The sequence below is a fragment of the Chenopodium quinoa genome, unplaced genomic scaffold (genome assembly GCF_001683475.1).
Source record: "Chenopodium quinoa cultivar QQ74 unplaced genomic scaffold, ASM168347v1, whole genome shotgun sequence".
NCBI classification, from domain to species: domain Eukaryota; kingdom Viridiplantae; phylum Streptophyta; class Magnoliopsida; order Caryophyllales; family Amaranthaceae; genus Chenopodium; species Chenopodium quinoa.
The window spans coordinates 3,025,688-3,047,683 of NW_018745617.1; the positions used below are offsets into that span (position 1 = coordinate 3,025,688).

Here is a 21,996-nt window from a genome sequence, read left to right on the forward strand (position 1 = left end):
GTTGATAGAGCATAAATCCCCCGGGGCTAAGACGTATGTAGAACACACATGTTTTTTCAGAAAAATCGAAGGAAGCTGACCGTGAGAAGAGAATTAAAGCCACTGGAAGGATTTCAGGACTGCTGCGACACGACAGAGGACACCGTGTCACGGTGCAAAACACCGCGTGACGTGCCCAGTGCCGTGACACGGCAAGCTCTGCCGTGGCGCGACAGTCAGGAAATCTGACCGGTGTCTCTGTTTTCTTCGTTCACGACCAGGTTATCCAATTTTTCCTACGGGACAGACCTGAAATACGACGTCAAAACGTCTATGCATATGTAAAAATGACAATTTAATCACAGGAATATTTTCAATAATCTTTCAAGTCTCATCTACTCATCTTAATTAAATACCGATCACTCAAATCGATAAATAACCAAGAATCCTCCCTAGTGGAGTCGCCAAATTGTAGGCGTCGTTCAAAGTGCGCCTACCTTAAAGCATGTGGTGAATATGCTTGGCACTCATAGGAAGTTGGAATTGACATAATACGATTAGGGACAAGGAAAGTAGGGAGCTAATATGTCCGATTTATATTGTATTTTACCCCCGTCCCTTGGTCATAATTAGTAGTGTTTTTGGCTCTTTAGAGCCACTTTTATTACTAATTGGTGTTTTCTAGTGTTTTCGTAGATTTTGTTGATTTTGTAGGGATTTTCACGTTTGGAGCATTTTCCCGAGATATTATGGAGCAACTACGAGCATTGGAGAAGCACGACCAGATTCTATAGCCCAGGGCCGGTTAGAGTCATCGAACCGGTGATTAAGGGCTCGGTATATGTGATACCGGGGCATTTAGACCGAGTATTCAAGACCCGAAGAGGAAACTCATATTGGCCCGAAGAATTGGAGCCCAATCGTAGTCTAAATAGTGGCCCAAGAGTGCCGCCTAGCCAAAGAGGCTGGCGCCCGGCGGCGCTCCTGGCCGGGCGAGGGAAGCAAGGCTAGCGCCCGGCCGGGCGCAAGATTCATACTTGAGAGGAAAAAGGCGCGCCCGATCAGGCGGTGCCTCGCCCGACCGGGCGCGTGTTATTATTAGGAGTTAATTATCGACGTTTAAGTTTGTTTTAGTTTAGGATTCTTGCTTAGTATAAATACTTCTCCGTTAAGCGAGTTTAGTATCATCTTTTACCTTTTTCTTAATTCTTTCTTAGATTTCTCTCTCTACTTAGCTTTTAAATTAGTTTCTCTCTCATATACTTTGTTCTTAACTCTATTCTTAATTCTAGATTTCTTTGGTAACGATTCCTCTTCTCTTAATCTTAGTTATTTATTTTATTCCTTTGATCATGTCTTGTTTTATTGCTTTGATTAGTTTAGTTTTTATTATGTGTGAGTATTTTTATTTCTAGGGTTTGTGGGGATCCATAAATAATATGAAGGGGTAATTTATTGTTGTTAATTGTCAATGCTAGATTAATTTCCTATTGATTGATTTAATGCTATGTGACTAGATTTGCGCAAATCTTTTATGCATGAGTTTAACAATATTGATTCGAGATTCGACAGATGAGAACTGATGTTTAGGTCTAGTTTCAATAGGCAGGTTAATTTATAAATGGTTAAGTCGAGATTCGAGAGATGAGATTTAATACCAATAAATTAATTGTGTGATTGTAATACGTAGAGAAAGCCCTTTATGATCTGATTAATTTATGCATTGATGATTGATTATTATAATTTACCCTGGAATATTATTTATTGGTGAACGTATGCCCTAGGCCTTTTATTCATTGTTTTCTCCCTACTCTTAATCATCGTAGTTTAGTTTCCTTTGATTACAATATATTGGTTACTTTATAATCTAGATTATAATGTTTAATTAGGAATAGGAAGTCTCGTTTCTCTGTGGATTCGACCCTACTTCCCTATCTACATTAGTTAGAGGATTTAGGAATTACTTTTGATTAGACGATACGACTTTAGCATGTCAGGAGCCGCCAATAAGTTTTTAAGGAACTTTTAAACCATTCACGGATCATAAAGGCAACCACGAATATAGGGACAACAAATTGCAACAACGATTAACCCGTGAAGGTTACACCCCATTTATAATCCATGAGATTACTAGCTCCATATGGTTCGGAACCATGAAAGGAGGATCGGGGATGATGGTAAGAAGTGAGTCATGGAGTCACATTCGCCCGTATTGGCCTCTACTCGATTCTTATAGTGAAAAGTAATTCCTGCGATCTCAAAGGCATGCAAACAAAATATTCAATTTGCTTTAAACTATTATTATGCTAAATTGGTTGAATATTAATGCAACATATAGTTCTAAAATATTGTGATCACTTGGTTTAATAACAATATTAAAAAGGAACCCAAACCGGTTGTCCAAATTATCTTATTAGGCGTGATTTTCAATTACATATTCCCTTTAAACATGCAATATGGTGATCATAAAATATAATAAAATAAACATTAATATTGGAAGCAATTCAACAATAATATCGTTAGTCAAATCAAATAATAATAATAACCCTAATCATGATACTAGCAATATAAAATAAAATAAGTAATTAAATTAATTAATTACTCACATTCCGCACGTTCCTTAAAATTGCTACATCATGAATAAATTGTTAGTAACTTCAATAAAAAAATATAAATCAAATGAAAATTAAATTAAATAAATGTAGATTTGATTTGGTCCAAACCCTTAGTTATTTATATCTTTCACGCCTTGGTTTAAGGACGGAACCTCGGGTGTTGTATGGACTCCTTGGAGTGCTTAAGGGAAGAATGGTGTAATTAGGAATATAGGTTTAAGGCTTAGACTATGAGAGAAAGAGAAGAGAATGATTTTTTGAGTAAAAGAGAGAAAGAGAGAAGGATTTGATGACCCAAACTGTAGAAAGGAATGGGTTTTTTATAGGGAAAATGAGTAGAGGGAACACACGGAACCCTAAAAAGATAAAAAAAAACCCCAAAAAAATAACACCGCGACACGGCAGAGAACATCGTGACACGGTGCCAGGCACCGTCAAACGGGGGAAAATCCCGTGACATGGAGAAAATTGGAGTGACACTGGACATATTTGACCTACGGGAAGTGAAAACGCGTGAAGGGATTACGCTGAAAAGACACGAGAAAATTCCGTGACACGACACACGTACCATGACACAACATTTTCCACCGTGGCACGGTACAGTACACCGTGCCACGGTAAAAAAGTACGCGGAAATTTCACGGAATATCCCCGTGTCACGGAATGGGCACCGTGACACGGGAAATTGTATTGTGACACGGTGCAAAATCCTGTGACACGGTGGATTAAACGTGCAGAATTGCAAAAAAAAAGGCATTGTGTCACGGCAATAAGCCCCGTGACACGTCAGCATTTGCCGCGTCGCGACATTTTAGCTGCTGCGCGGTAATTCCAGTTTTTTACCCGTTTAAAATCATCATAAATTTTGATCCGTAACTCAAAATAAGGCAGATAATATATCATTGGAAATCTTATCAAGTATAATTTCTAACCCAATTAGAATCAGGTCAAAATAATTTTTAGATTTTAAGATATGGCCATTTTAGTAGAAGAGTATCAATTTTAGGTCGAGTTTAGTGTTTTGCTCATATCTTCTTCGTTATAGCTCGAAATTGGGCTTATGATATATGGATGGAAATATTTTTGAAAGGCCTATACAACCAAATAATAATTGGATCAAAATTATAAGACCAAAAAATAAGTTTCTCTCGGTTTTGCGATGTGGACACGAAAAGTGGAAAACAAGTTATGTTTTAGGGAAAAAAGCTAGGAAATGGATTGGTATATGAAATGTATTGGATAGAACATGGATTTAAGCACTCCAAAGATTAAATACTCAACCCAACCAATAATGGCGGTGAAAGGTTGTTCATCATCGGGTTTGGTTTTGGGGAGACATTTTTAGGTGTCTACAAGGAATCTTGGATGGACTCCCAAGAGGAGTCTTCGAAGGAGTCTTTCCCTCCTTCGGTTCCTGAATTTTGATGCCCCCAGTCGGCATTGGAGTGGCAGCAAACCTGCTAGGAAGGACCAGTGCCCTTTTCTTTCTCGGGGGCCCCATCATTTCGTCGTCTGAAGAACTGTCAGACGAAAGATCCTCGGCAGTAGCAGGAGCTTTCCCTTCACGTCTTACTCTGCCGCCATCTGTCTCATTAGACTTTGGAAAATGGGGGTTAGGAAACAAGATAAGCAAACAGATAAGAAAACCTTCAGCAAAAAAAATGCTAAGGCAAAGAGTCTGGAGGACTCACGAAAGTCTTCAACAGACGCTCGTCCTCAGCAGCCCCGTCTTCTTCCCTCTCTACGGCAGCAGAAGTCCCAATTCCGCTCTCAAAAGCCTCGGCTACCTCAGCAGCAGTAGCAGCAACCTCTTCTTCTTCAGGAGTCATGCAGAAGAAAGGATCATGCTTCTCCCACCAAGGTTTCTACTTCAAATAGTCAGAAGAGGGGGTGATCAAAAACCTCTTGGAGTGCAGAGTAAGAGGACGATCTTTCGGCTCGGTAATGTCAGGCTTGTTGTTCGTTACAACCCTGTTGGCATCAATTCCGAGACACCTGTAGTCAACACCAGTGTTACCCTCGTGCAGCACTAAAAAACAAAGATCAAGTAAGTCAGCAGAACAAAAACAGATGCTGAAAATACTCAAAACTAAAGCGAAAAAAAAAGAAAAATAAAGTCCTCGGCCCCAGCCAAAGATTCTTACAACCTCGGTACTTTCAGCTGAGGCCGACAACATCAAGCATGTGCTCCTAAAAGGCATAATGGAAGCACGACAACCAAGTCTCGGGCATATAATACATTCATCCCATTCCCCCAGGATTCCTCTTCTTGCTGAAGAGGGACAATTGCATATAATTGGGATCCCATCCTCTTCAGAGCCAAGACCCTTCATCTCCGGATCAGGCTCCGTCAAGTATCTAGGAGCACCGAAAAAATTTAGGATGGTCCACATCCGAAGGATCCTTGACCCAGATCCATTAGCCTCTCCATTCCTTGTCTGAAGTATCATTCGGCCACATGGTGAGGTGCTTCCTTGCACTCTCAATACGCCACCAGCCAGGGTCGTGGTCCTCATGCTCGCTCTGAAGGTTCTGCACAAGATTGTTCAGCTTCCTGAAGTAGTGTAGCTTGGCTTGAGGGCGTTAAACAAACACACCCAGAGATACGTCATTATCCTTCGGATACTGATGGGAGTTAATTGACACAAAGAGATACGGTACGATTTCAGCACCCCTGCCACAAAGGGGTGCAAGGGGAAACAAAGCCCGTATTGCAGTTGCCGAGTGTACACCCCTACATAGCCAGGGGTGGACATAAGTTATGTCGGCTGTAGTGGGCATTCGGCACCAGTACCCATCCTCTTCCAAGATACCGTAGAAGATCTCAATTTTCTCGGCAAAGTGGTAGGTGAACTTATTAATCACCCACCAATCATAGGGCCTGAAAGCATCATCCTGAAGTTCTGCTCAATATCTCCTCATTCTTCAGCCCCAGGGAGCAACTCCTAAGGAGCTGCGGCCGGATTCTTTGCTCGGCCAGAAGTACTAGTCTCCTCCGTCCCTTGAAGAGGCACCGAAGAAATCGGCACAACGCTGGTCCTTGCTCCACCAGCAGGAACAGTAGCCTCAGCCTGATGTCAACTGGGTCGAGAAACTTCCTCACCCTCATCCCTCTCGGAATTCATAGGACGTCGCGTCGAACCTCGAGCCATAATTCGACCACTCGAAAAATCGAGAGAAAATTGGGAAAAAGATAGGTGTTTTGAAAGTCAAGGAAAACCGAAGAAAATTCAAAGAAAATTACATTTATCTGAAGCAAAATTTGTCAATCTACAAGTTCGGAGCAACGAATTTTGGTTTCGGCGGAATGAATTTCAGAGAATAAGCAAAGAATTGAAATCTGAAGTAAGGGTTTGCACGAGGTTTAGTGGGAATTTGTGAAGAAATGAGGAAAGAGAGTGTATAAGTAGCTTAAATCTTTCCAGAAATGGAATTATGGGAGTCCGCGCCACTAAAATCCTACTAACTCCTCGTTAAGTAACCGTTAATTACATTCCCTCCAATTAAACTAACCAGTAATCCTTCCAACTTCCTTAATTACTCTTAAAGCAGCCGTTATTTCATTAATGACAGCCAAATTCAAATTTTTTAAATTTGTTAAAAAAAAATCATTTACTTTCCTCCATTTTTGCAAGTCAAAACCCGACCCGTCATGTTTCCAAATCGGGTCTAAGGGACAAGTTGTTTGGGTCCAATTTACTCCAATTGGGTCAGTCCATAAATGATTCAATAACAAATCCCAAGGTCAAGGTTCAACTATCCAATCCATGCCAAGTCAGTCAAAGGCCCAGTTATCGTGCAGTGGCTAGCTCACTTGACTTGAGGCCCACTTTATCCCTTATGTCAAGGTATAAAAGCAATGAATCTTCTCTCTCTACATTCATTCACTTAGAACATCAAGCAATTAATACTCTTGGATAGCTTTCTCTTTCTAAACACTATATTGACTTTGGCATCGGAGGGGCCTTCCTCGACACAACCCCCGAGGCCAGTTTACGTGTGTTTGCTGTGCAGGAAATCCTCGGCTCAGCCATCAATTGGACCGAGTTTAGTCTTCAGCCCACCAGAAAGGACCTATCCGAAGGTCCTATTATTTTCACCCTAAACATCTTCCTACTTAGCTGAGTGAAGGAAAGAGGTAGCTCAAGAACATCTCTTCTTGCGGTTAAAACACACAGTTCTCGACTGACTTTCGCGGATACCAAACTGTCTAGCAAGATGATAAAGACGAAATCAGATAATTATTAGAGCGAAATACTCGGAAATATCATATCCGTATTTTTATGAGGAGAGTTCTTGGGAGTTATCAGATCCGTATTTTTAGGGATTTTTCTGGGCTAGGTTTCACCAATAAATGGAGGAATTTATTTGAAATTTTGGGGGATATCTAGCAACTAACAGAGAGAAGCGAGAGGAGAAGAAACAAACAGAGAACCCTAGCAGAGGGGGACGAATAGGAGGCAACTCGGTTCAATTTGTGTTAACTCTACTTCTTACTAGAAGATCTGGTATTGTAATTGTAATTTTGATTTGGATTTTCTTATTATTGGATTGTCATTTTCTCATCCACTTTTGTTTAGTTTGCTAGTTAGATGATGTGCTTTGATAATTAAAGAGAAGAAGTTAGTGCTTTGAATTCCTCTTATTAATTCCTTGCTACATTAGTTTAGAAGTTGGTAGTGGAATTTGGCTTATTAATTAAATTTATCTAGCTATAATATGTCATTACTTCTTGCTTTGATCATTAGTCATAATATGAATTGTATATTTCTACTTTTGTTATTCAATTTTCGTATCTTAGTATGTCAGGCCAGATTAACAAGGGTAGGGAGAAACATTATGCATTGGACTATATGTTGTATTGTGAGAATAGTATAGATTTTTTTGTAATTATTGGGTATTATGCTTACGTCTTGATTGGATTGATAATTTGGTTTATTGATATGAATTGGTTGAATTATATTTTAGACCGGCCATCTTTAATATAATATTCTAGTTTTATAGCTAGGATTTTAACTTGTGGCACGTAATTGTCCTTATTATTTTCCCTTGTTAGCAATTAGGTGTTTAATAGGTGACTAAAGCTTGTTATAATGCCTAAGATTATCAACCCTTTGAGTTGCACGAATCCGAGCTTGTGAGATTTGTGGCTTAAGTTAATTACTCCCTTGTTATTAATGCTACTAATTAATCAAGTCTAGAGAGCTTGTTCTAGGTTATAAGTTGGCAAGACAATATTCCAAGAGCTTGTTTGGTCTATTTGCAATTAAAGGAAGTTTTGAATGCTTGTTTGTGTTCATTGGTTAACATTATGATATAGTCATGATTATATATAATTCAATGATCAGTTGATACTCCAACGTTATAATACATCTCCTGATTCCCTATTTCATTATTCTTGATTTTATCGTATTTCAATTTTTTACTAGTTTATTTCTCCGTACTTTATTTTTTATCTAGTTAATGGTTTATTTATTAGATCATATCATTATATCTTTAAAACAGGGATTTCTAACTTACAAAAGTAATAATTTGATAATCCAATTCTCTGTGGGATCAACCCTAGCTAACCCTTCTACATTTTAGGAGGTTTTAGTTAGGTTTATTTTTTATAGACACGCGACAGTCGTACCAGCGCTGCTATTACGGAGGCTTTAGCCGGGAATATTATTAGCAACTAGCACTTCATAGACATAATTGAAAGCTGGCGTATGTATTGGCTAGTTGCGATAGTCCACTTTTTAAAGTGAAAGTTATTATTCGCAACTGGCCGAGTGTTAGGCCCGCTGCTAATATTAGTCTTTTTTGTACCTTCACACCTTACTAATTTACCCTTAGGATTTATACCTTCACACCTTACTAAAAAAAGGTAGAACTTTCGTATTTTGTTATGGACTACGAATTACTTGAGTACGATTAGAAATAAAGGTAAGAACAATAGAAATTATACGTTGATACTTTACCTCTTAGCCTTTTGAAAAATGTGGGGATAAAATAGTTGTCTGGATCTCGAAATTTCTTCCTCTAAAACTACAAAAGATGAGGTACTTGTAGGCTTAAAATCGATGAAGATAGAGTTTCAAAATAAGATAGGGTTTAGAAAACGCATAACACGGGTCAACAGTTTTGCGGTTTTTATTTTTATCATAATATTTGATGCAGAACTCGAAATAAGATGAATAATATACCATTGGAAAGCTCTCAGAGTCAACTTTATTTCCAACCAAGCCAATTTGAATCAAATTTATATATTATAAGATAGGTCAAAATAGTAGGGTAGTGTCATCAGTTTTGATGGAGTTTAGTTTTTTGATCATATCTTATTCGTTTTTAAATCGAAATTGAGATTTTAATATCATTGGAAAGCTTATTTTAAGGGCTATCCAACCATTTAAGATTTGGATTAAAAATCAAACTTGTTCGATTTTGGGCCGCGAATTCTGAAAAGCAGAAATTGGGGGAACATTTATGGATTTGGGGATAAAATAAGGGGTTTGGGTTTTTGAAATGGCTAAAATGGGTTAGAAAAATAATAGTGGGGCTAGAACAAAAGGTCTATTCAAGTAATTCTTAAATTCATCATTTGAACCGGACCAAATTAGGCAATGAATGTTGTTTTGTCATCGGACTTTGTTCAGGGATTCATTTTAGGTGTCTACACTTAGATTTTCCTAGAAAGTAACAACACTAAGGGAAAGTAGACAATCTAGTTGGCTCGACAGTTGGATGCCACATAAGCACCACTGATGCATGGCTCCAAAAATATAGGAGCATGTCATAGTAAGGTATGTGATACGGTTATTGACGGTTACTTGGTCAAGCAAAACGTGGATGACTTTCCCATTATACGTGGACAAGGCCAGATATATCCAATTGCAATAACTTAGATTATTGGTGTAGTGGGTAGTTATCGTTACTAATTGGGTTGTAGTTGTTAGTGCTCATAAATAGGTCAAGACATTCATTTGCTGGGTAGAGAATCCTTAGAGCTCTTGAAAGAAACTCCTTATTGTACTTGTAAGTTGTAACCCACTAGTAAATAATAGATGGAAAATTGTTACAAAATTACTTTTATATAATTAAATATAAATAAATGCTACAAAATTATTACCTTTATAAAATATTATACCTAATGAGTCAGTATTGTACTAAAGACCATTATAATCGTCGACAAGTACAGTTTTGTAAAACGTATAAAAGTACGAAATATTACACCCAAGGAGTCAGTATTGTACTAAAGACCGTTATAATCGTCGATAAGTACAGTTTTGACGACATATAGGAGGAAGTATAAATCAAGGGTTGTGAGACAAATGGAAATGTCTCACAACTATTAAAATAACATAAAAGTATAAGGAAGTGAGTGAATGAAGGAGAGAGATAGGAAGAGAGAAAAAAGAGAAAAAAGGTGGTGTGGGCCCCACTAAAACTTTTCAGACATGTATCACGTGCAAAAACGGACAAAATTTTTTGGGGACTACTACCACTGAGTTTATATTTTGTTCCACTAAAACTCCAGTGGAGCTTTTTGAAGTACCACTAAGACTATATTTTGTATCACTAAGAGTGTATTTTGTACCACTGAAATAAACTCCAGTGATATTATTTGATAACTCAATGAGACAATTTTAAACTGGCGCCTGAAAAACCTATATTACCCTTGTGAGACATGACTTTATTGTCTCTCAACCCTCCATTTATATAACCTCGACATATAGTTATGTTTTATGGGATCTTGTTATTCACAAATACAATTAGGAATGGCAACGGATCGGATTCGGGTCGGATGGAGCTCCACCCGCATCCACCCGAATTAATCATCCGCTCCACCCGATCCACCCGTCACCCGCAAAACCCATCACCCGCATCCGATCCATCCGTCATCCGCGGATGAAACGGGTGGATCGGATGCTTAACGAGTGATAATTATAATATTTCAAAAAAAAATAAATTATAATCCTACTCTAACTATAAAATCTAATACGTTAAATAAAAAAAATAAAAAAAAAACTTTTAGCCAATTTTAAACTTAAAAAGTAAACCATTAATTAAATTTTTATTCCAAACTATAGCAATAAAAATAATCATGAACTTACCTTTTTTTTAACGGAATCATGAACTTATTTCGCTACTACATAATTAGGAATTGAGGGAGGTTTTATATTTTTTAAAATAAAATTAAAAAAATTTTAGAATTTTTTTTTTTAGAAATATATAGTACATATATAGTGTAGTATACTAGTATATAAGAAAATTGGGAATTATATATATATATACACACAGATGGACTGCGGATCGGGTGATAAACGAATGATGGAAGAACGGAGCCCACTCGAATCCGATCCGATCCGTCACCCGCTTCATCTGTCACCCGCCCTTCATCCATTTAATGCGGATTTTCGTCCATTTATTTATTTCGGGTGGATCGGATTTGCGGATATCCATTTAGAATTGCCATCCCTAAATACAACATTATTCACATACTCTACTCCGACTAGATTTTGTGGTTTATAGTTATTTTTGTGGGATTATATTAGGATCATACCAAGGATCAACACATATACTATATTTTAATTATACTTACCTCTGTTTTTTTTAGTTGACACATATTCCTTTTTAATTTTTTTTTTTTTTGAGTTGACACGTTTATTTTTTGGGTAAGTTTAATACCTTATATTTACTAGCTTAGCTACCCCACTTGCTTTATTATTCTCTCTCCTCTCCATAATACGTGTGCCTAAATTTAACGTGTCAACTTAGGACATGTTCACATTTACTTAATTTTAGTTCAGTTCAACTCCAATTAGTTCAGTTCAGTTCAGCTCAGCTTAGTTCAGTAAATGTGAACAAGCCCTAAATGGAAATGGAGAAAGTATTATCCATTATAATTTTTACTTATTAATGATTAATATTTGGAATTGTACAAGAAACTATAATTGGATGCTAAATTGCCAAGTACTCCCTCTGTTTTTTTTTATTTGCATCACTTTTTTTTATGAGTGTTTTTTTTTAAATGCATCACTTCTGTGATTGAAAACATTATATTATATTTTATCATTTTTCCCGCTTAACGTATTTTATCATTTCTCTCTCTTCCATGGTCCCCACTAAAATAATAAAAATATTTATTCTTTCTCACATACTTTCTCTTTTATGGTCTCCATCTAACTTTTTTACAATAATAATATATTCACCCACGCACTCAAAATATTATATAAATCTCCTAAAATTTTGTGCAATCCAAAGTGATGCAAATAAAAAAACGGAGGGAGTAAATGGTTTGGTTTCGGGTTATGGTTAAAATGATTAGCGGGCCGGTTTCGAAAATTATCAAAACAATTCGATTGTTTTTTTTATATATATTTTTAATGCGCGTCTTGATCAGATCGAGCTATAATCAATTCGGGTGAAAATTATCAAAATGATAAAATATAAAACATATTCTTAGGTCTCAATCATCAGCTTAAACACGTGATACCATATTAGTCAACTCAACCGAATTGAAGAGGAGGAATAAAAGAGAGAGGGGGTCAAAGAGTCAATTCAAAGGACGCAAGGGCATGTCATTCCGGCCATAGTAATTAGGGGCATTTTGGTAGTTGACTTTTCATAAGGAACAATAGAAGAGCGTTGAACTTTTAAATGTTTGAACTCTAGAACAGCGTTGAACTTTTAAAAGGTTTACAGATTAAAGAAGATATAGGAGAGGTGCTATCTTGGTTATTTTTGATTTTTTAAAAAATGTCAATCCCTCCAAATTCTCCTTGGAGAGGTTGTGCTGCAAACTACCCACAACCTTTAGACGAATGCGAAGAGCTGGGAGTCCAATGTTTAGTAGAAACAATTACTACTTCAACTGCCGGCTCCTAGATCCTCCTTTAGCTGACATTGAGTACCGGAACAGCACCAGAGATGCAGATGTCAGCCGGCATGTGTTCAGGTGGGATCGTGCCCATTACAATGAGGTGTTTCGAGATGGATTTCAGGCGAGGCGTCAACAAGGGACCCCGGACAATATCTTTTACAATTTAGAACACTACATAAACAATGGTGGGCGTCCTCTAGGTAATTCTCCGGAACCTGTTAATTATGCCTTTGTCAGCACCACGATCAATAGCGGCTGGCACCCTCCGCTCCAGCTTCCCCGCAATCAAGATAGTATAGTTGTGGAAACACTACGCCAAAAACATTATATAACAGCACATGATTAATAGCAGTTCAACTAAAACCGCTCTAAAAAGTACCTCCATTAACTTCTAATGGCAGTTTTGGGTTTTAAGGAAGTTTTTAAAGCGGTTATAATAGAACCGCTATCAAAAGTAAAGAAAAAAGGCGCCTGAAATTAAAGCCTACAACCCGCAAAAACTCAAAACCCTCGCAAAAACTCAAACCCTTGCAAAAAACTCAAAACTACCAACCCTCTCAAACCCTCGCAAAAAACTCAAACTGAAAACCCTCTCAAACCAGAATCCCTCATCCGGCAACCTCACTACCTCCGGCGACGTCACTACCGGTCCGGCGACCTCCCTTTCTCTGTTTCTCTCTCCTCTCCTCCATTACTCCCTTTCTTCGCCATCTTCGTCGCCATCTTCGCAACTCTAAGACTCCAATCTGCAGGTTCGAAATTCTTAATTCTTATTATCGATTTTCTGTAATTTTTTTCGAATTTCACTTCTTATCATTTTTTGGTGGATGATTTCGGATTAGGGTAAGAGGAATTCGAGTGAGGTAAGGTTTGAAGAGGAGTTTTGATGTGGTTGATGTTTCTGTTTTCGTTTGCGAGGGTTTGGTTAATTTGGTTAATTTGTTGAATTTATTGTTGGATGTACTTTTTTTTGTTGAATGTAATTTGATATGTATTTTTACTTTGTTGAATTTCTATTTTTTTGGTTGAATGTGTTTCGAATATCTTTTTTTTTTTATTTATTTTTGAATTAGCTTGTTGAATATATTCTGAAATTGTAGTTCTAATAGCCTCAAACCCAAATCTTCCGATTCATGATTTTTCCTAAAACCCAAGTGTTTCATGATTTTTGTTGTAGATTCTAAACAGCCCAACAAAGACGGGAGCACCTTTGGCAAGTAAGACTGGACGAGGCGAGTCTGTGGACTTCGCTCTGGTATGCGAGGACGACTGGACGAGGCGAGTAAGGCGACCCTTGGCCGCGGCGAACAACATCGAGTCACCGACGACAACTGACTTAGTTCAGTTTAATCAGAGGTTAGTTTTCTTTTGTATTTGTTGAATATTTGATTGTATTTTAGTTTGTAAAGTTGTATTTTGTAATTGTAATTGTGAATTTGTGATTGTAATTGGAAATTTGTGATTTGTGATTTGTGATTTTGTGATTGTTGATTTGTTGTTGAGGACTTGAATTTGTGATTGAAATTGGAAAATAAAGAAAGATACAAAATGAAAGAAAATGAGATTAAATGTCTTTGAAATTAAAGAAGGATGAAAAAGAAAATAGAATGAAGTTTTTGAAATTGAATTTTGGACTAGTAAAATTGTTGCGATACAACTGTACTACATACAGTGCAATGTACATTAGACATTTGAAGGTGGTGATTTTTTCATGAGCAACTTTTCAGGATTATTTCATCTTTTTATTTTTCTTTTGATTGATTTGGCACATATGCAAAATGGTAAGTTTGGATATGTTGTGTGTGCGCTCTTCTTTTGAGTTTTGCCTAAACAAGATAAAGGTTATTTTACAAGTCACATTTCTTTGTATATTTTGTGTATGGGCTGTAACCTGTAACACACAGTAAGGTAATTTTGCCATTTTTGTTGGTTATTACGGTTGAAATTGGAAAATGGTGTAAGATACAAAATGAAAGAAAATGAGCTTAAATATTTAATGATTAAATGTAAGACAAAATGATACAACCGTTTGATTCTGGTTGTACACTTTATTTTTTTTGTTGGTTTTGATATGTAGACACATTTTTTCACAAACATAGACAGGATTAATAAAGGCTACGTGTGTATTGTTATTGCTACATCATAGTTGTCATGGATCGAAATTGGATGCATGCTCGGCGTAATAGTGATGAGTATGAGCATGGAGTAGAAGAGTTCATTGAATTTGCAAGAAAACATGCTGAGGACGCAACACATATTTTATGTCCATGTGTTGATTGTAATAGTATGGTTCGACTTAATATTGAGGACGTAAAAGTTCACTTGATGGCTAAAGGCATTAATCAATTTTACAAGTGTTGGTTACATCATGGTGAGATATTAGGGGAGGTTCCTAATGTGCACGGTATGATGGATTTTGAAACTGGGATGGAAGTAGAGATGGATGGAGAATCTTCCGGTGAAGATAATGAGTTTGAAGAAATGGCAAAAGCTTTGGAGGAAAACTTTGCAGATTGTCCAGAGATGTTTGATAACTTGTGTAGTGATGCAAAGAAACCTTTGTATTCGGGATGCACTAAATATAGTAGATTATCTGCTATTATCAAATTGTTTAATGTCAAAGCAAGTAATGGAATAACAGATAAAGGCTTTGCTGGTTTCTTAGATGCAATACATGAAATGCTCCCACATGGAAACCTACTTCCAACTCGCACCTATGATGCTAAAAAGATGCTAAGCTCTATTGGCTTGACTTATGGAAGAATCCATGCATGTCCAAACGACTGCATCTTGTATCGCAAAGAGTATTCGTTGTTGGAGTATTGTCCCAAATGTAAAGCTCCAAGATATAAGAAAAAGAAGATTCCGGCCAAAGTAATGTGGTATTTTCCAATTTTGCCAAGGTTTAGACGACTTTTTAGCATTCCAGAAACTGCAAAGAGTTTGACATGGCATGCGGATGAACGGAAGAATGATGGTATGTTAAGACATCCGGCCGATTCCCCACAATTGATCAAAATTGACAAGGATTTCCATGATTTTGGTAAGGAGCCTAGAAATCTAAGACTTTCCCTTGCAAGTGATGGTGTGAACCCTCATGGTAATCAAAGTAGCACTCATAGTACATGGCCGGTAATCTTAATGATTTATAACCTTTCTCCTTCTTTAATTATGAAACGGAAGTATATGATGCTTTCAATGTTAATATCAGGACCTAGACAACCTGGCCATGATATAGACATTTATTTGGCTCCTTTGATTGAAGATCTAAAATTGATGTGGGATTCTGGCATTGAAGTGTTTGATGCGCATCGTAATGAAACTTTTAATTTGAGAGCCATGCTTTTCGGCACAATAAATGATTTTCCCGCCTATGGTAACTTGTCAGGTTATACTGTGAAAGGTTATAAATCATGCCCTATATGTCAAGAGAACACAACTTCAACTAAGTTGAAAAACTCAGGAAAAAAGGAAAGGAAAAATTCTGGGAAAGTTGTCTACTTGGGAAATCGTAAGTTTTTACCGGTGCAACATCGTTATCGAAGGTGGAGGAAAGCTTTTGATGGTAATGCTGAAGAGGGTAGAGCTCCGGTTCCTCCAACAGGTCTCCAGATATTACAAAAAGTAGAGGTCTTAGATGTAAATCATGGAAAGTTGCACTCCTCCCAGGTTCCAACTCGTGGCTATAAGAAGAGGTCGATTTTTTTTATCTTCCTTATTGGAAGGACTTACATGTTAGACATTTTCTTGATGTCATGCACATTGAGAAAAATGTTTGTGAAAGTCTTGTTAGCACACTACTCAATACACCAGGCAAGAGCAAAGACTCGCTTCATGCTAGAAAAGATTTAGTCGACATGGGAATTAGACCTGAGTTACATCCTGTTATGCATGGTGATCGTACATATCTTCCTCCAGCGTGCTATACTCTAAGTAAAAAAGAGAAAAAAATATTTTGTGAGTGTTTACATGGTGTGAAGGTTCCTGATGGATATTCTTCCAATATTAAAAATCTTGTGTCTTTGAAAGATAATAAACTTTTAGGTTTGAAATCTCATGATTACCATGTACTCATGGAGCATTTTCTTCCTATTGCTATTCGCTCCATTTTGCCTGAAGATGTTCGAAATGCCATTACAAGACTTTGCATTTTCTTTGGTGAGATATGTAGAAAAGAAATCAACCCTTTAAAGCTACCTAACTTGCAAAAGGAAGTTATTGTTACTTTATGTCAGTTGGAGATGTATTTTCCACCTTCTTTCTTTGATATAATGGTCCATTTAACAATACACTTGGTTAGAGAAATTCAGTTGTGTGGGCCTGCATATCTAAGATACATGTATCCTATTGAGAGATACATGAAGATTTTGAAGGATTACGTAAAGAGTGGAAGCCATCCGGAAGGTTGTATGGTTGAGCGCTACCTTGTAGAGGAGGCAATTGATCTTTAAAGTGATTACCTCTCTTTTATTGATGCGGTTGGAATTCCAAATCCTAGGCATGATGGAAGTTTGAATGGGCAAGGGAAAGGGATCATGGGAAATAAGGTGTTGACTATAAACCCTGAAATGTGGCATCGCGCGCACTTGTATGTCTTGCATAATAGTTCGGAGGTTGATCCATATGTGGAAGAACATATGGATTACTTAAGGACCCTTTATCCAATTAAGAGTGAGAAGTGGATTACTGACAAACACAATTCATGCTTTATTGAGTGGTTAAAGGCTCGAGTTGGAGATGAAATAGCTCAATCACCTTTTGATGTTTCTGATAGACTTAAATGGTTGTCCCGAGGTCCTAGTAAAGATGTCTTCTCATATTCTGGTTACCAAATAAATGGGTTTACATTCTGTACAAAGGGTAGGGACAATGAAACTACAACACAAAATAGTGGGGTGTCAATTGTAGCACAAGCTATGCATATCTCAAGCACAAAAGACAAGAACCCCATTTATGCAAATATGTCTTACTATGGAGTAATTGAAAACATTTGGGAATTGGACTATGGGCTGTTTAGAATTCCTATATTTGGTTGTAAGTGGGCTGATAACAATAATGGAGTTCGTTTTGACCATAAAGCCGGTTTCACATTTGTTGATCTCAATAGAGTGGGTAGTAAGGATGATCCATTCATATTGGCCAGTCAAGCAACACAAGTTTTCTATGTTACTGACCCAGCTAATAAAATATGGTCTTTTGTTTTGTCGTCGAACAAAAGATATCCTATCGATGATGAGGACCATGAATTAGATGAAAGGGAAGATCCTTCGTTTGTACTGCCATCACAACCACTCGATGATCAAGTTGTTGAAGAAGATTTTTATAAAAGAGATGATCATGAGGAGGGGATATGGGTACATGCGGAGGAAGGAGCTACCAAATCCAAGAAAAAAAGAAAAAAAACTTGACATGGTACTATATTTGCTTCTGCTTTTTGCTTTTGCTTCTGTTAATATTACTTCTGGTTCTGCTTTTGGTTTTGCTATTTTTGCTTCTCGTTCTGCCTTTTGATTTTGCTTCTACTTGTGGTTCTGCTTTTGGTTCTTCTTTTGGTTCTACCTTTTGACATGGTACTAAACATGTTCCCCAACGTTTGCTAGATTCATTATTCGAAGAACTCAAGGTACTATTCTCAATTGTGCTCAAAATTTATATTATTGTTACATTTGTGCACATGCCTAATAACTAAGTTTGTTAATATTCTCTTGACCTTTGTGCTTGTAGTTGATATACAAGGTTGACGAAAGTAGGAGGAAATTTATGATGACCAAAGCTAATATTGCTTGGAGAAACTTTAAGTCTTCGCTCTCAAGAGAATGGATATGGACTGAAGATATGGAGATACGTAAGACACCGCCAAAACAATACGATTTCATCAAGTTAAATGACTAGACTGAATTTGTAACAAGTCGGCTAAAAGAAGAATGGAAGGTAATTTACGACTTGATTGTGTAGTATAGATACTTTCTACCACACCTATATTGACCATTTTGTAATCATCGTTTGACGAATAGGAGAAGAGTGAAGCTGCTAGAAAGTCTGCAAAAGGAAACATTTATCCTAAAAAACGAGCTCGTAGAGGATATGCTCGATTTGAGCAAGATGTTGTAAGTTAACATTCTTTTATAATCTATGTTGCAATATCTTTGACCCACAAATTATACCTACAACAAGAATTATTTGTGTTTTTCTCAGCTTGAGGAGTTGGCTAAGAAAGGCATCCATGAATCGTCCTTAGGCCGAGGACAGCTGTGGAAGTTAATCAGGAGGGATAAGGATGGAAATGTTGTTGATGAAGGAGCAAAATCAGTAGCTTCACGTATTGTATGTATTTTATTTCAATAAGTTTTTATTTTTAAGTAATTGTTATTTCGATTACCAAGTTGTTCATGGTATAGTCATTGATACAGGATTACTTTATGAGTTTGTCTAAGCAAGGAGGGATGGAAGACATTGGGCGAGGAGATGTGTTGTCAAGGGCGTTGGAGAAAAAAGAGCACGGTGGTCGTGTCATAGGTGTTGGAGTAGGAGTGACTAATACGAGCTACTTTGGAATGATTCAAACAAAGAAGGAATATATGGATCAAGTCAGAAAATTGTGCTCTCGTGTGCAATCATTGGAAAGCGAAATGAAAAAGATCAAAAAGATAAATAATGATGAGGAAACATGTCAAAACGGAGAGGAAGAGGATGATTGTCAAGCCACACAAAAGCATGGGGACAAGGAGGATTGTCACACCTGTCAAATTTCTGATTTCGATTGTCAGCCTTCTGAAATCAACATCCCACAGGTTACCTAAACTTGTATTCTGGTTTTGTATTGTGGTTTTGTACCAAAGTAGCTGTACTAAAATTTCATATTTTGTTTTATATAGGGTATAACTCCTTGCCAATTAGCGTTGTCAGATCCTTCTTACCGTATGGTTGCCTCAGGGAAGGTCCATAACTTCAGAATGGAAACTATGGTGCATAATACACCAATACCATCAGGATATGTGAAAGTTGGTATTGACTACGCTGTAGAGGAGAATACACCTTTGCCAATGCCAATCGAAGGAGTAGCTGATGTGATCAAAGATGCAATAGGCAGTATCGTGTTATGGCCCATAGAACTTATTGTTCTAGATAAGGTGATACAAATTCTTCCTTGAATTGTATAATATTTTTGGCGGTTCCATGTTTATTTTATTGTTATGTTGAAAGGTTATGAACCCTTTAGAAGAAAAGGATAAAGAAGAAGGCCAAGATAAACAAGGGAAGGATAAACTAGGCAAGGAATCTATAAAACCACGACCAGTGACATGTCTACGCAAACGAAAGCCACAAAGTCTAGAAAACTCAGAAAAGGTAAAGAATCCATTAACTCTTGATGCATTTTTTATAAATCACACAAAGTCCTTATTTTTCTTGTATTTTAAATCTAATAAGTTATTTTCTTTATAGCTGGTTAAAGTTCATGAAGGCCATGAAAAATGCTCTAATGCAAACAATGAACCCATTGAGTCGCAAAAGGTTGATCACCCATCAAACCGAACACCTACTTCACCTCCCATTCAATCACAAAAGGTTAATTTAATAGAACTCAAGTTTCTTTTCAGTAGTTAGTTTTTGCTGAGTAATTAGTTTTTTAACATATTCATATTGCACAATGTGTGTTTTTATTAATAGGAAATGAAATCGTTTGACAATGAGAAGGAAAAGGTTGATCGATGTATTGAAGCATTAGTTATTGCAAATGCTCAACCAGAGATGATAATGTTTTTCAAGTATGCTGCAAAAATTGCTTTAGATGAACAAATTAGAGTTCCCATTGATATTGGGATACGAAGTCAGTGCAAGGAGGTGTATCTTGGTACGGAGAAAATTTTTGATTTCCTTGTACAAGACCAAATCGGACTTTGTCATATGAAGATATATATGTCATAAGTTTCGATACCATTGAACTACAAATTCTTACTTAGTAGCTTACAAATTTTAATTATTTTAATTACTTGTAGAATTACCTCGCTAACTCACTTGCCTCGTTATTTGTTTTCAAATGAATTAGAAGGATGTATTCGGTTGCTGGCATTAGTGGTGTCTCTTCCTTTTTTGGTTTTATATGTCCATCTGGGATATCACAAGTGACTCAATTTCAAAAGGGGGACATGAAGAAGATCAAGGATCACAATATGAAAAGAAGTCACTACATGGTGGATGTCTTTAAAGACAATGCATCAAAAGGAAAAATTTTCCTCGCTCCATATAATGCCGGGTACCCTTTTTTTTTGGTGATATTATCGTTCCCATGTCTACTCTCAATATTCATTTTTTATTTGTCTCAAATAGGATGCATTGGGTATTGTGTGCTATTGATCCTTTCAATAACATCGTATACTACTTTGATTCCTTACACAATGAAGAGGAAATAGGCACGGGAAAAGGCGTTAGTGAGGATTTGCGTGAAATCATAGATGTGTATGTGCTTTTTTCTTATCAACTATAACTACCTCCATTGACACATTAACTTTATGTATGTCTACTTAGTTTGGTCTATTTATTTCTTTAGTGCTCTGTTTCAATTTCGGAGTGAAATGGAAATTGCAACGAAATTGAAGATGGATACTAAATGGAAGACAATAAAGGTATTAACAATTTGATAATTTAGTGTAGATATGAAATGATGAAATGTATGTATGAAATAATTTAGTACACAAACGCACCAAGATTCCCGAAAGTGTAAGTTTGTATTTGTGTCAATTGTGTGGTTTTACTGCCATATTCTTCCAAGTTTTACTACCATGAGCTATTGTTCATTGTCCTATGCTGTTGTTGTTTGCTAGCTTGTTGTTTGCTAGCAGCTGCTCGTTGTTGGTGTTGTTGCTTGGTTGCTTCTGGTGTGTTGCAAGTGCTTGGTGTTTTGTTCTGCTGGGTGTTGCTGTGTTGTTGTTGTTTGTTGTTGTTTGCTGCTGCATAGTGTATGTGCTGCATAGTGTGTTGTTGTTGTAGCTTAGTGTTGTGTTTGAGATAAGATAATGGTTTGATTTCGGTTTGGGTTATACTTTGAATTATCATGGATTTGTTATTGATGTTGATATTATCCTAAGCAAATTGTTTTTTTATGTAGTATTTTGCAGGATGCCAGTTTTCCCATTACGATGAAACTCAACTTGATGATGTTAGACTTGAGTGGGTGCGTTACGTGTTTCAACATATCTAGTCTAAAAGAGTTGTTATAAGTAAATCACTCTTATTTTCCCAAAGTTTGAGTTTCGATGCAAAAAAGTACTATACATCTTGGGAAAATATTTTTTGTAAAGGAACATTTTGTAAAGGTGATGAATTGTGTTGGGAAAATATTTTTTTGTAAAGGAACATTTTGTAGAGGTGATGATTTTGTAAAGGAACATTTTTCTTTTTTGTAAATTATTATTATTATTATTACAGGTTTTGCTATATTATTATTGAATTATTTAGTAATTCAATTTTTTTTAAATAGTTGCAAACTTATAATAGCGGTTACAAAAATTGTACTACTTATCAAAGCATATTTATTAT

At 36.8% G+C, this 21,996-nt stretch overlaps 1 protein-coding gene across 2 annotated transcripts; it reads left to right on the forward strand.

Moving 5' to 3' along the window:
* The first annotated feature begins 13,034 nt into the window (after positions 1-13,034).
* Positions 13,035-21,864, forward strand: LOC110716643. Of its 2 annotated transcripts, XM_021895289.1 has the most exons (15): positions 13,035-13,211; positions 13,637-13,815; positions 18,060-18,082; positions 18,184-18,390; positions 18,474-18,566; positions 18,655-18,783; positions 18,870-19,250; positions 19,335-19,589; positions 19,663-19,806; positions 19,903-20,025; positions 20,128-20,311; positions 20,584-20,713; positions 20,788-20,916; positions 21,008-21,083; positions 21,566-21,864. In XM_021895289.1, the coding sequence occupies exons 7-15, from the start codon at positions 18,879-18,881 to the stop codon at positions 21,656-21,658; spliced, it is 1,506 nt and encodes a 501-aa protein (XP_021750981.1). In that variant the 5' UTR covers positions 13,035-13,211; positions 13,637-13,815; positions 18,060-18,082; positions 18,184-18,390; positions 18,474-18,566; positions 18,655-18,783; positions 18,870-18,878; the 3' UTR covers positions 21,659-21,864. The 2 variants fall into 2 exon arrangements, 1 of the variants encoding a protein (XP_021750981.1); XR_002510547.1 differs by lacking the exons at positions 13,035-13,211; positions 13,637-13,815; positions 18,870-19,250; ... (6 more) ...; positions 21,008-21,083; positions 21,566-21,864 and having other exon boundaries at positions 14,002-18,082; positions 18,655-18,862.
* Positions 21,865-21,996: the final 132 nt, after the last annotated feature.

Coding starts and splice junctions, on each gene's coding strand:
- LOC110716643 (XM_021895289.1), top strand. CDS start 18,879: ATGAGTTTGTCTAAGCAAGGAGGGATGGAAGACATTGGGCGAGGAGAT. Junction 20,026..20,127: donor CTCCCATTCAATCACAAAAG/GTTAATTTAATA, acceptor TTTTATTAATAG/GAAATGAAATCGTTTGACAA. Junction 20,917..21,007: donor TTGCGTGAAATCATAGATGT/GTATGTGCTTTT, acceptor TTATTTCTTTAG/TGCTCTGTTTCAATTTCGGA.